Raw genomic sequence first — 13,918 nt, 5'->3', positions numbered from 1 at the left:
AATCCCCACCTGGCCGATCTAGAAACACTCATGGCCGCTCTCATTTGTGCCCTGCGGCCAGTGTGCGGCGGCGGGACGGTGCAAAGTCAGCTGAGCAGGGAAGCTGAACTGTCCATGCCGCTGGATCTCGGCCTAGCCCAGCTCCCTTTCGCCGGCGCAGCTCCCTGGCTGCGCTTTCTGTCGGGATGTAGACCTGGGGAGGCCCCGGTGGGCAGAGAGCCTTGCCGAGCCCGGGTTTCCGCAGCGCGGAGCCCGGAGGGGCCGGGCGGGCCGGGGCGCGGGGCGGGGCGGGGATGCGGGCGGGGCGGCGCTGCTGCCCGCGGCTTTGCCTTCCTCCCTGGCTGCCGGACACGGGGCGGTGGCGGCGCGGGCGGCATGTGGGCAGCGGCCCCTCTCCTGCTCCTGCTCCTGCTGCCGCTGGCGCTAGCGCGGCTGTGGCGGCGCGGGGCGGCGCGGCTGGAGCCGGCCGGGCGGGCCGTGCTCATCACGGGCTGTGACAGCGGCTTCGGGCATCTGCTGGCGCTGCGCCTGCACCGCCTGGGCTTCACCGTGTTCGCGGGCTGCCTGTGCCCCGGCGGGGACGGGGCGCGGCGGCTGCAGCGGGAGGCGGGCGGCGCGGGCCGGCTGCGCGTCCTGCGGCTCGATGTGACCCGCGCCCGCGACGTGCGCGCCGCCAAGGAGCTGGTGCTCAGCCACCTGCCCGAGCGAGGTGAGCCCGGCCGCGGGCGGGGAGCCGCTCCTCGGGCACCGGCGCCTCGGTTCGCCCGGGGCTGCGGGCGGGAGGTGCCCGAGAGGGCCGGCTGGGCTGCACAGCCCAGCGAGGGTAGCGAGCGCCGCCGCTCATGGGCTGCGGGCACCCACCGCTATTGGTGAGGACGGCGGGATTTTATCCAAAACCCTACGGTGCGCACACGGAGCGGGGCCTCTCCGAAGGTGCCGGCACTGTAAAGCGGGTGCGCTGTTCGGGGAGCTTCACCTTTCCAGCGGGACAGGAACTCCCCGAGTGGGGCGTGCCCGAGCCCCTCTGCGGGTACCCGAAAGCACGAGCGGCAGAGAGCGCAGAACAGCTGTGCAGGCATCCGAGCCATGGGACTGATGCGTTTCTGAACATGACTTGTCAAAGAGGAAATACATACAAGAAATGCAGCGAGGGCAGCTGCCGTGCCATACTATAGCAGCTGCTTCTTGGAACCACTTGGGGTTTGTCAAGCTAGTCCCTGGAGAGGTTACTGCAAGGGAAATGTGTCAATTATACAGCCTGCAGGGAGTGTGCACCCAGGGGAATGGATAGACTTAGCTCCAGAATAATTGCAGACAACCTAAATCCCTCCAGCACATGTGACACAGCACAGGTGAGATGGGGCCACAGTTACCTCCTTTCCCAGTGGGACTGCAGGGTGGGAATTAGCCAGTGTAATTCTGGGATACACTTAGTGCAGAGCAGATTTCCTCAAGCTCAGAAGTGAGATTCCCTCCAAATCACAAACACTTCCTGCTCATACAGGGAATAAAAGTGGAGAATGGGGCACGCAGAGAGATAAGGAAATGCAAAGCCTTTGCTTGCCTGGCTCATTAGCTCATTGGGAAGGGCATGGAATGAGATATGAAAGAAGAAAGAGCCTAGACATTGCTCATTAAGCACATGTATTTATGGTTGATCTTGACCTTATCTTATTAAGAGGCAGAGCCTGCCCCTCTCAGGCCTTTCCTTAACCTGCAGATAAACACAAATGTTTCCCAAAAGCCCTTAAAGGCTCCCTGGGCACCAGGTCACTTGGAACTCTGGGTTTCACATAATTTATCCTGCAATTCCGACAGTTTATACAGTCCTGCAGTGGTTGTGCTGGGACTGCCATATAGACCCTGGAGTGCAGGCTCAGTGCTCACACACTGTGCGTGTGCCCCCAGAGCAGTTCCAGGCCCGTGCACACCCTGGAGTGCAGGCTCAGCACTGACCCATGCTCACACACTGTGCGTGTGCCCCCAGAGCAGTTCAGGCCCCTGCACACCCTGGAGTGCAGGCTCAGCACTGACCCATGCTCACACACTGTGCGTGTGCCCCCAGAGCAGTTCAGGCCCCTGCACACTCTCAGCACGGCTGGTGAGGGATGCACCAGGCTCACAGCGTGGGCACAGCGCTGTTCCTGGGCTGGCACTCGGGCCCTCACACCAGCCACAAAGGGCTGGGCAAGCACCCACATTTTACAAAACCTTTTTCATGGCTGGGCAGCTCTGCTGCTGCAGGATTTTGAGGGTATTCTGCAAAGGCAGCAAAGAATAAATAATTTCATAGATTCTTTATGATTACAGTATCATCCTTTCCACGGACTATGCATCTCAAACAAGTAGGGCTTTTTGGCAGATATGCTTTCTTTTAAATCACCTTAATCTGCCTTTTTCCTGGGCCCAGGATAAGTAGACTTACAAAAGACTAAAAGACTTTCTAATATAAGTAGACTATTCATTCTGAAATGTACACAAAAATGTGTAGAATATCAGAAGAAAATCAGAGTATGAGGAATAAAATACAGTTCTCCCTACACCTCCTATATGCTGTAACCATAACTAGCCGAAGCTCCTCATTACCTTCTCTCCCTCTGTTATACAAAAGTACAAATCCAAAGCCAATGAGAAATAGACCAGGACTTCACAGCATGGTGATTTGCAATTCTATTAGGCTCTACAGCAAGCCTCAGAATTTTTCTGATTTTCTTCTGTTTCAAATCAGAATGTGTCTTCCTTTTCTTGCCTGCTAAGAGTGGGTAACATTAGCTAGCTGGAACAGAGGGATATTAGTTTTAGTCCCACTTCCTACTCAGAGGTTATTAAGTACTCTCTTACACATAATTATGATTTTGTATTCATGGAATTCACACATGGTACAATATTTTAGCCCAGACTTCCTATAGAAATAGATTATCCTTACAGTGAAGAGAATTTCAGCATAATATTCCAAGCAAAGGATGGTGACTCATGAATGGATGTAAATATAACTCAGGAATCTCATCTGGCCTGCTAGCACCCTGCACTGCTTAGTTTCCTTTAGTATTGGTCTGAATCTATCAGGAGAGAGCCTGTCATTTTCATTTGGGCTCAGGCTTAGAGGAGAAACTCCAAAGATCAGTGATCCCAAGAATACCTGTTGGAATTGATGGAGTGTGGTAGAATTCAGGTATTATCTGAGTGTTGGCACCAACACAGAAACAACCTGATTTTCAAAATGTTTTGCAAACCTGCAGCTGCACTAACTTAAATAGGAAGAGGATTTTAAGAGTTTCTGGGAAAAAAATCAGATGTCTTTTGGGCCTAAATAAGGATTTCGGATATGTCCCTTTTGGTCACCATGTTGTGAAGCAGAAATTACTGGAGAGCTTATGTGAGAGCTACTGTTCTCCGAAAGCTTGACTAAAGTTCAGTTTCCTGATGTGATTCTTAGCTCTATGGCTGTATGTTTTAATCTTTGTTGTCAGGATCCATGTTCCCAACACAGAGATCAGTGACAATCTCTGTGACACCCAGTCCTGCTTCCCAGTTTATTTTTTCCCTGCCTGCTGTAGCACAGTCTAACACCTCTCTTCATGAGCTGTGTTTGGACTGAGCTCTGTTTTGACAGTCTGACACACCAAACATCACCTGCTTTTTCCAAATGTGGCTCTGCAGGGACACTGAGGAAATGCAGCATCGCTCTCCTTCAGCTGTTTAGTTCTTGTGCCTTGTCCTTCGGGATTTCCATCTCGATTTTTGGGCTACCCGAGCTGCATTTGGCTAAGCAGATTTACAATATGTTTTGAATGCACACTTATAGCATTAGTTTTCACCACAAACATTTCAGGAAAGAAAGACCAAAGCACATTCAAGTACTCTGAATACAGAGCTGGGCAGGTTGTTTCTCAGAAAGCAGGAAATATTCTTAGAAAATAGCATGAGGGAATAATGAACTGTTTGCTGCTGGGGTAGAATTTTGTAAATTGATTCAACTATACAAAGTGGCAGGAAACATTCTGGAAAATATCAGAGCATTTCCCATTTGGGAATGCCAAAATATTCTAAGAAACAATATGTTTTGCTTGAGGGCAAGTTATGTTTTGAGCTGACCAGGTCAAAAGTGTCTTTCTGTGTTTTAGTTTAAGTCAGGCCATTTTTTCTCCCCATGGCTTTTGATTTGGCCACTACACAGAAGGAAGGAGCCATTACTTTGTGAGCTCCCAGAAATACACAGGCTGGCCTCACCAGCAGCCACCCAGAGGCTTTGAAGCACATGAGGCAAATAGCTGGAGAGAAAACTTAAACCTTGCAAGCTAAATTCTGAATTTCACAGTTTAGAGAAAGTGGAAGAAAATCAATTGTCTAAAGATTAATGGCTGTATTTCTGAAGGCCTGATGAAATCAGGGGTATGTGGAACAAGTGTTCTTGCTGTGCTGCACAGGGTGCAGTGGCAGAAGCAAAATTACTTTAATTAGAAAAGGTAAAGCTGAAAATATCAGGAAGCAGCTTTTGCAGTGATGTTGGGCTTTAGTTTGGGTTGTGTTGGAGTTAGGTTATATAAAAATAACCCTGAGTACAGAAACCTCCAGCTTTGAGCAGAAACAGATGGGGTGTGCAGTCACTCAGCCCATCTGCAGAGCAGATCATGTGCAAGTACAAAAATATAATTGATAATTAGCTTCTGCAGAGGGCTCTCTAAGCCATTGATCTGGAAGCATTTTATGGGGAGATAAGTCCCATGGGGCTGGGTTCCATTTTGAGATGGAGAAATAAAGCCAGAGAACGATGGAAAGACACAGAAAAGGAGGCAGTGGCAGGAGGAAGAAGGAGGCCTAGGATGCCCAATTCCATGGCCAGTTTTCAAGCTCATTTCCTCTCCTCTGTCTGCTAACACTTGAGGCCATGGAAAAGAAGTGAGTCCAGAGGAAGCTGCTGCATTACTGGGGCAGCAGTCTGTCTGCAACTAAAGTTGTAACAGGGGTCCAGGATCGCTGGCTGACAGGCTGCTGAATTGTGATTGATGCTCCTTAGAGGATAGAGTTATCAAGTTCTGGGTGCTAAATTCCTAATTTTGAGTGTTTTACCCTGCAAATGAGACATTAACTAAAAGAAATCAGTTTCTTTCTCTGCTTAAAGACCAATTTCATTAGGTAATACAAGTAGTATATATATATATATGTTAGAAAAGTTTACAGAGGTCTGCTTTACAAACTAATTTAAAAAATTTTCTGTTTCATCTCTAGCTACTGTTCTGAATGAAATCTGATACTGGCACTTCTTGGTGGGGCTCTGGAAGGACCCATGAGAAATGGGTATTTCAAGATACTGTGAAATTATTGCAGTAGTATTGTCAGAGGAGATCAGAAAGAAAGGGATTCAGCCCAAAGGTTTCTGCAGTGCCTCGACTAAAGTGATCATACTTCCCCTGAGAATAACTCTGCTGCCACAGGTACAGGAGGCTGCAGCTGGGTCAGCATCACCCCTGCCCCAAAGTCATGTGTCCAGAGGAAGAGAGGTGCTAAAACCTGCTCTGCCTCCCCAGAAACCCAGGCTTGGACGTCCTGTAGGAGGCATGACATAACAATTATTTGCCCTGGACACCTACAAGGATTCCTTAAAAGAAATGCATGAGCAAAATTGTCAAGGCTGGCAGAAGAAGCTGTGATTGCAGCTGTTCCAGTGCCAGGCAGGCTGCCCTGGTCACCCTGGAGATGCTGTCAGTGAGGGCTGAGGACAGGAACAGAGGTGTTTCCAGAAGCACTGTGTCACTCCTGCTCTGCTGGCCATCCACAGCTGGGGGCTGTGCAGGCAGGCACCAGCCAGCATGGCTCCAGCAGCACTGGGGCAGGAAGTGAGCTGCTCCTGCCAGTGCTCCCTGCTGCAGCACTGCATTCCATGTGAGCACTGTTAGCGCTGGGGGTGCTCCCTGCTGCAGCACTGCATTCCATGTGAGCACTGTTAGAGCTGGGAGTGCTCCCTGCTGCAGCACTGCATTCCATGTGAGCACTGTTAGAGCTGGGAGTGCTCCCTGCTGCAGCACTGCATTCCATGTGAGCACTGTTAGCGCTGGGAGTGCTCCCTGCCCCAGCACTGCATTCCATGTGAGCACTGTCAGTGCTGGGAGTGCTCCCTGCTGCAGCACTGCATTCCATGTGAGCACTGTCAGTGCTGGGAGTGCTCCCTGCCCCAGCACTGCATTCCATGTGAGCACTGTCAGCACTGTCAGTGCTGCTGTGCCTTTGGGCTGAAGGGCTCCAGCTCCCTGTCACCGAGCTCGAGCACAACAAGCCTCACTGCCAGTACCTTTCTGCTTGTTAGCACTGACATCTCTCTCCTTAGCACCAAAACCTGTCATTACATGGGCAAAAATGTCGTTCAAAACTACAAAATTTTAAATATACTGACCCTGCCACTGACCCTGCTTGATTGCTTTACCCAGTGTTGCAGCCATGTACCTGATTGTGGCTGATTTCAGAAGAAATGAGAGCTCAAATCTTGGAAGAAGATGCAAGACTTGGGCTCTTAAATTAGTCAGGCACTTTGAAAATAGTATCCCTTAGCCTTTAGACTGCTTAATATAATTTTCACAAAGCTGCTCATAGCACACAGTGGGATTAAAGTAATTAAAATATCATGGTACACCACATTGGCAGTAAGATGTAGTCTCCCAGATCATGTTAATCATAAATATCTTAAGACAACTGTAGAGGGAGCAATTATTAAATATCACTGAGACTTATAGGAAAGGTGTCCCTGACCATGGGAGAGGGGTAGAACTGGATGGTCTTTAAGGGCTTTTCCAACCCAAACTATTCTGTGATTCCATTTAGCCCAGATGATGGGCACAGTGGCATTCCTTCACTAAACAAACCATGCCTGCCCTTTGAAGTGGAAAAGACAAAGATGTTACACAACCATACAGTTCCTCTCAAGGCTCTGAATCAGTGGTGATGCTTTGTTATCTAACAGGCTGCTTTGCAGTTAAAGGTGTTTGCTGAGTCATTTCTCTTCCACAGGTTTCTGGGGCCTTGTCAACAATGCAGGAATATCAACATTTGGTGAGACAGGCTGGCTGCCTATGGAGACATATGAAAAATTTGCAGATGTGAATCTCCTTGGGAGCATCAGGACAACCCTGGCATTTCTTCCCCTTCTAAGGAAATACAAGGGTAATGCTAATCCACTGTAGAGTTGTAGAATAATTAGCTTACTATAATCAGGGTAATGTAACATCTATAAAAGAGACTTTAATTGTCTTTCATTGAACTGAAATGACAGCCTCCTTCTGTGTGGCCTGAAAGAGCAACTTGATCCTGAAAAGAGGGTAAAGCCATAAAGGGAAAAAAGATCTTTAAAGATTTTGTCTTTGCAGTGCATAGGAAAAAAAGTATTTATAAATCAGGATTTCTCTCAGTGTTTGACTCAAAAAAGAGGAAGAATGTTTACCATAGATCATTAAGCCCAGGCAAGGCTTTTTAAACACTGGCCATCAGAAAACACAAAGTTACATAAGCTGCCTAATTTTATTATTTAGGCTTTACAATTTTATTGTTTGGCAATTAGGAGAGGAGGAATGACCCTACAGAGGTGAACTAGAGACACCCAGCTTCCAGTTCCAGCTCTGCGGAGCCTCTGTGACCTTGGGCAGGAAACTTCAAGTATGTAGAGGTGCATGTGGGATAAATGTATTTGCATGAACCTCCCTACATGTGGGCTTTATCCTTCTTTCGGAGAAGGAAATGTTTAATAGCCCTCTGCAGCATGGCAACATGCCTTGGGTGCTTTGCATTTGTCCCCTCCCTGTCTCCATCTGTGTTTGGGGAGGAAGATCCCCTCTTCCTTGTCTGTTCTGGCTCTTTAGGGTGAGGATTTGTGCTCTGAGTGCAGCACCAAGCACAGGAAGGGGCAGGTTTCACCTGGAAACCCCAGGTGTCACTGCTACACAAACTGCTGGTGAGATAAAAACATCCCTTTTTTGGGCTATTCTGCTTCTTTCTGCTTGGCTGCCTTTGGTAGATGATGTTCTGACAGAAGAAGAAAGAAACCTTTAAATACTGCAGGCTGGATGTGTTTTTGTAGGAGAATGTGCTATTGTGTGTACCCAGTGAGTGTGTTATGTGGCCCATTACACAGGGAGACATCTCTTTTCCCTGTCATGTCCTACTTACTGCTGGAACTCTGTGATGCTGATCCACCAGAGGCACTCTCTGAGTCCGTGAACTGCACAGGTTACTTTGAAGCAAAGGGGACCAACAGTGCATGCAATATCAAGCACATGCATAAGCCTTCAGAAGGTTTGGGTCTGGAGGGCTGCACACACACCTTGGCTCAAAGGAGCATTCTGTATCTGCCAGGGCTGCCAGTGTTTCCATGGTTAACTCCTGCACTCCATTCTCAAGTACCATCTATGTAGGAGAGGAGGCCAAGGCACTCTAGGAAGAATCCTGGATTTGCTGTTGCCTTCCTTGCAGGAACAGCCAGGACAGCTAAAGCTTATGTGTTTGGGGGCAGCAAGTGACCTCTCCACATGAAAAGCTTGACCTACAGACATTGGAGCATAATCCTGGGGAACCTGAGTTTCAGTTCCCTTAGGCACTTCAAAGAGAAGTTAAACAAAGTGTCCCACATCCTGGGTGTGAGCCCCATCCACTCAGCTACTGGACAAAGGAGGCAGAGGTCATCCCACCCATTGCTTACTGCCATGGATGTGCACCTATTCCAAGAAACAACTCAAAATTACTCATACAAGTACTCATACCTGTAAAGGGAGGTCGTGCCCTCCAGCCTAGGACTTAAACATTCTACCCTGAGAGGGGCAACATTTCCCCATATCTTTTCCAGCTGGCCAGGCCAGCTGATAGAGCATCTTGATCAGCAAGCTGGTGGTTAGATTCCTCTTACTGTAGATAAGCTTTATTTGGGATGCTGTATAGGAAGGCAGGGAACCTAATTCAGAATGACAGGTTTCACTGCATTGCCGTGACACCCTTTGATATCCCCCAGGCCTGTTCCATTTGGTGAGATCTGGGGCCCAGCTGTGATCTGCATCTGTGGCAGCAGCAGGGGTGCAGCTGTGTTCTCTGCACTGTCAGTGACAACAGCACCTTTCTCACCCCTGGTGTTTGTGTATCCACACCCAGCCATTCCTTACCCCACGTAGGACTGTGTGACAGAAGTTCACAAGGAAACAATGGAAATGAACCACAGTCCAGTGCCCCACATGAGGAATCTCTGCTATTTATGGCATGCCTGCACTCAGCAGGAGTTAGAAAGGAGGGAAAGCAGCACAGATCAGGGAAATCATTGTGAGGTATTGTAAACCTGCACATATTTGGCAAATCACATTTCCTTGGTAAAGCTTATCACTGTACAGCTTATCACTGTACACTGGAATTTATATGCACAGTAACAGAACCTGGCCTCAGTGCAGACACATTATTAGCACAGAAAAAAATGATATTAGTAACCATATAATGCACCTCAGGGAAAATCACCTCCCCTCTCCTCTGCAGTCCTTTTCTTTCTAGCACAGTCTCATTACTATTTTTCAGCCTTTAGAGCACTGCTTTGTTTCCATCTTTTCCATCCCCTCTCAGGCTCAGAAGGAATAAGCAGCACACTGGGAATGTGTTACACTTGTCTAGTCCAACATCTGTCACTAGGTGGAAGATTTTTGTGAGAAGTTTCCTGCTCAGCAGAGCTGAATGCCCGTCTGTGCTGGGACTGCACACTGACACTGCCCAGTTGTGGCACAGTGTGCAGGAAAACAGTCTCCTGCTAAACACCACATTCTCAGCATGAGAGACTGAGGCAAATCAATTCCATGCTGAAGACTGAGAGTGAAGTTTTGTTATTTGCACTGTTTTCTCTCCAGGACGTATTGTTTTCATGTCCAGCATCATTGCCTATTTTACTCTGGGAAATGGCATTTATTCTATGACCAAGGCAGCTATTGAAAAATTTTGTGATGCTTTAAGACTGGAAATGAAGAAGTTTGGTGTCCAGGTAAGTGATGTAACAAGAACCTGGAAACCAGGTAAGTGATGTAATGAGTTATGTGAAACAAAGTAAAAAAGATAAAAGCTCAGAACTGCATTCATGAGTGCAGCTTCCTTTTGGAAAGAGGTGGTTTCTCTGTGGCTAATCAGTCAGCTGGAAATCACTGGGAACAGCAGTCCTGGGGGATGTTTTTGGTTCTGAGAAGCTGCTGGGTAACAGTCTGTGTGTCAGCACTGAAACTTCCACATCTCTGCAGTGGAGAAGGTTCCTGACACAGGCCTGCCCAGCTCCCACAGCAGTGAGGAACTCAGATGTTCCCTGGGTGGCTGCAAAGAGCCAGACACCGAGTGCTGTGCAGCCAGAACTTGTCACTTGCCTGGGGGGTTCCTTCTCTCCCCTTACAACACCAACTCCTTGCTTCTTGAGAGAACAGCTATGCTGCAAGAGGCAGCATTGTACAGAGCAGTTATGTTTTATTCTCTTAACCTAAGAGGCTCTAAGAGTGCTCTTAGTGCCCTAAGCAACTCTAATAGTCAAACCTGAAGCTTAGATCCCTAAGTAGCTTCACTGGGCTTTTTGCTTGGAGTCACTCTACCGCTGAAACACTTTTCTCAAACACTCAAAGTCTTCCCTGCCAGGTCTGCATTGGGGTACTGTTTATGTACACAGACTTACAGCATTGTTCATAAGCTTTGTGTTGGAAAATATTACAGCTATGCATCTATTAGCTACCCCTGTCAGATAAATATGAGGGCTGTAAAATACAAATGACTTTACACATCCTAATACCACACAGCATGATAAGGATTTCTGCTGATTAGCCGAGGATAATCTCAAATGCATGGAAGGGCTTAGTTTAACAGGTTAGCTACTCTGGTTGTTTTGGGACTTTTCCTGTTCCACCTCTGCAGTAGTCCCAGCACATAAGTGAGTGAGCCAGGCTGACAAGCATTTCTGGAGTATCTTTGAGAGGTGTTTTTCTGTTTCTAACTGAATGGAAGATGCTGGCTGGCACTTGCCTGAGAACCTGCCCTGTGCAGAGCCTACAAAACACACAGTCCCTTTTTGCTGTGCTCTGTTGTCCTGTCTGTCCTTTCAGGAGAAAGCTGCACAGAGGTGCAAGGAGCAGATGGAGCTGTGGCTCTGTCCCACTGAACTCTGCCCAGGCAAGCTGACAGCCTACAGGAAACAAAGTGGATGCCTGCCAGTAGAAAGGCCACAGAAAGTGTGGAAAGGGCAAAAACCAAGCTATCTCTCCTTCCCTCCAAGCCAACTCCAAAAAAGGAAGCTTCCAAACCCCCTTTGTTAACAATAAATGTGGGAAGTTGACTATTTAGCTGATACCAAGCACACTTCTAAACAGCACCAGAAGGGAGGGCTCCTGAGGATGCTGTGTTACAAACGTGCTTGAGGCAGCACCAAGCTGTTCCAGCTGTGCACACCGTGCCTCTGCTGGGGTTTGTCTGCATCCCTTCCTCCTCCCTGTGCACAGGACCTGCAGCCCAGTCCTCCTGAGAGCAGGGAATCCATCACCTGCAGGCCAGTGGGCAGGGGCTGATACAGCTGGGCTGGTGGCTGAGTGGAGACATCAGGGTTTTACATCACCACAGACTTCCCAGAGAATGCCTGTCAGATCTCCAAGTCTCTGACACAGCTCAGCATGGGTTTTCCCCACCTTGTGTTGCAGCCTTTAGAAATCAGGTCAGTCAAATGCCACGGAGCTTTTAATGTTGCATATCTACAAATAGTTTGAACAAGGCTGCTGCTAACTGAGAACGGCATGTGTGCTGTGAGTGCTCAGCCCGCTCCAAAACTCCCTGGAATACTCAGAAGGAGCAGAACAGCAGCAATACACAAAGAAAATCTGGAGGAGCAAAGGACTTGTGTGCTTTTCATTTAAATCTATGTGCACAAATCTACAGAAATCTCATGGCTTCAGCGAGAGGCAGAGCAGGACCTTTTGTTCCCTTGCTCTTTGCTGACATTACCTAGTTTACTTTTAATTACACCTTCTTGGGGAAAACAGCACTTCTTTCCCCAGCACCTGATAATTTTCTTTGATACCTCCTTTTGTCCCAAATTGGGTCAAAAATCATCAATGGCAAGGTTCTCCACTGAGTGAAAAATCCAAAGTATTCCACTTTGGAGACATCAAAGTCACACTGAAATGCTTTGTCTCAGTATTGTCAAAACATTTATACAGTTAAGCATTGTACAGCAATCAAAGATGCTCTATTGCATTCTGTGAGAGTGTGCTGAGTAGTCAAAACAAAAAATTAACATCAGAGCAAAATGAGGAAGTCAGAATAAAGCACCTCTGCAATCTTAAATATTTTACAGGAATACATTTGATTTCAGTCAAGTTTCCAGGGTTAAAATTTCAACAAAGCAGCATTTTCTGGCTGTCTATGGAGAGCTTTTGGTCTGTGTTACTGACTATAGTATTTAATTGAATTCACAGTGACTGATTGCACCTTGGTAAGTTTTACATCTCGCTCTCAGGTCTCTATTATCCAGCCAGGAAATTATGCACGCTCTACAAAAATTCAGCCACCGCTCAGTGCCGAAGAGATCTGGAGTGAGCTGAGCGAAGAGGAAAAGGCTGTTTACAACAAGGAGTACGTTCAAGAGCGGGCTAACTTTTTCAACAGCATCCTTAGTGAGGGAAGCACTAATGGCAATGAGGTGGTCGACGCCATGGTGGATGCTCTAACATCTCCTGCGCCCAAGGCACGGTACATGGTGGCGAAGCTGAAGGAGAAGGCCCTGGTGTTGGTGTGTGCTTTGTTCCCGACTGCTGTGATGGATTCTGTTCTGTCTTATGCTCTGAGCAAGGTAAAGCTTGCATAGCCTGCAGTGGTGCTGCTCCCTGACTCAGGTGAGGCAGTTTATCAAATGTGAAAGGCAGAGCTGGACTGAATGCTCCCGTGTGTCAGTACAGTGACTCCGATTAACCAGTACAAACTCTGGGGAGTCTCCCTAGTCAGAACTGTCACTGACTGCTACAGAAAAACATACAGGACCTGTGTAAAATTAAAGCATTTGTTTAAGTAACTTTATCTCTTCCCTGTGGAAAAATCCCATCCACATAAGCCACTTTAGTTATTGCCTGGAAAATTTAATGCATCATTTTCTAAAGCAATAGCAGGTTATTGTGTTACAGCCATGATGCAGACAAAATGGAGTGCATCCACAGCGCAGCTGTACACCTGAAGTCATTACAGCAGAGAGCAAAAGCCCTTGCTTGTAGTAACCTGAGTAGCCATATATTCAGGGTGATAGGAAGAGGTTAATGGAAAAGTCATAGAAATGAGCACTGGACCTCAAATACTTTGAATGGAGTTAAATGGCTGTAGCAAGTTAGGAAGTCTTGAAGCTCTGAGCAGTCTGGTTTAGTGAAAGGTGTTCCTGCCCACAATAGGGGGGCTGGAATTTTATGACCTCTAAGATCCCTTCCAACCCAAACCATTCTGTGATTCTATGAACAATAAAGTTGTAATATGAAAACACTGTCCTGGCTAACTACAGTTCAATCCTTTTTCAGGTGTTCTGGATAAATCTTACAAAGCAGACACATCACAGACTTCAGAAAACAAGTTACATATTCCATTTATAAACGAGTATTTAATCCTAAATAATCTCTATCCTTTAATGTCTGGGTTAATCAATGTGTTGACCTGAAGTGTAGTGAGAGAGCTGAACACCAAGGAGCCATATCAGTGTGCTTGGAGCTCAGAAAGAACAGACTCGGGTTTGGCTGCTAGTGCAAGGAATAAGGTCTGAAGACAAGAATACCTGCTAACAGGAGAGGGAAGCATTAGTAACATTGTCTGTGAGAGTAATTGATCACAGTGGCTCCATTTACACTCTTGTACTGATTGTCATGACAAAGATTGCTGGTTTACACATACAGCTCTAAATTTGACTTGGTTA

General features: G+C 47.4%; 2 protein-coding genes across 2 annotated transcripts in view; one reads left to right on the top strand and one right to left on the bottom strand.

Annotated features, from left to right (window-relative positions):
* PAK5 (p21 (RAC1) activated kinase 5) overlaps positions 1-13,918 on the bottom strand; it is a 151,024-nt gene that overhangs the window by 131,782 nt on the left and 5,324 nt on the right. The gene's annotated exons all lie outside the window — the stretch shown is intronic.
* LOC102070362 (D-beta-hydroxybutyrate dehydrogenase, mitochondrial) lies at positions 297-13,499 on the top strand. Its single transcript, XM_074536603.1, has 4 exons — positions 297-709; positions 7,003-7,155; positions 9,861-9,991; positions 12,488-13,499. Exons 1-4 carry the CDS (start codon positions 376-378, stop codon positions 12,833-12,835), a joined length of 966 nt encoding a protein of 321 aa, XP_074392704.1. The 5' UTR covers positions 297-375; the 3' UTR covers positions 12,836-13,499.

Source organism: Zonotrichia albicollis, chromosome 3, assembly GCF_047830755.1.
Source record: "Zonotrichia albicollis isolate bZonAlb1 chromosome 3, bZonAlb1.hap1, whole genome shotgun sequence".
Taxonomy (NCBI): domain Eukaryota; kingdom Metazoa; phylum Chordata; class Aves; order Passeriformes; family Passerellidae; genus Zonotrichia; species Zonotrichia albicollis.
The sequence above is the reverse complement of the archived record's forward strand: the minus strand, read 5'-3'. Positions and strand labels throughout refer to the sequence as shown.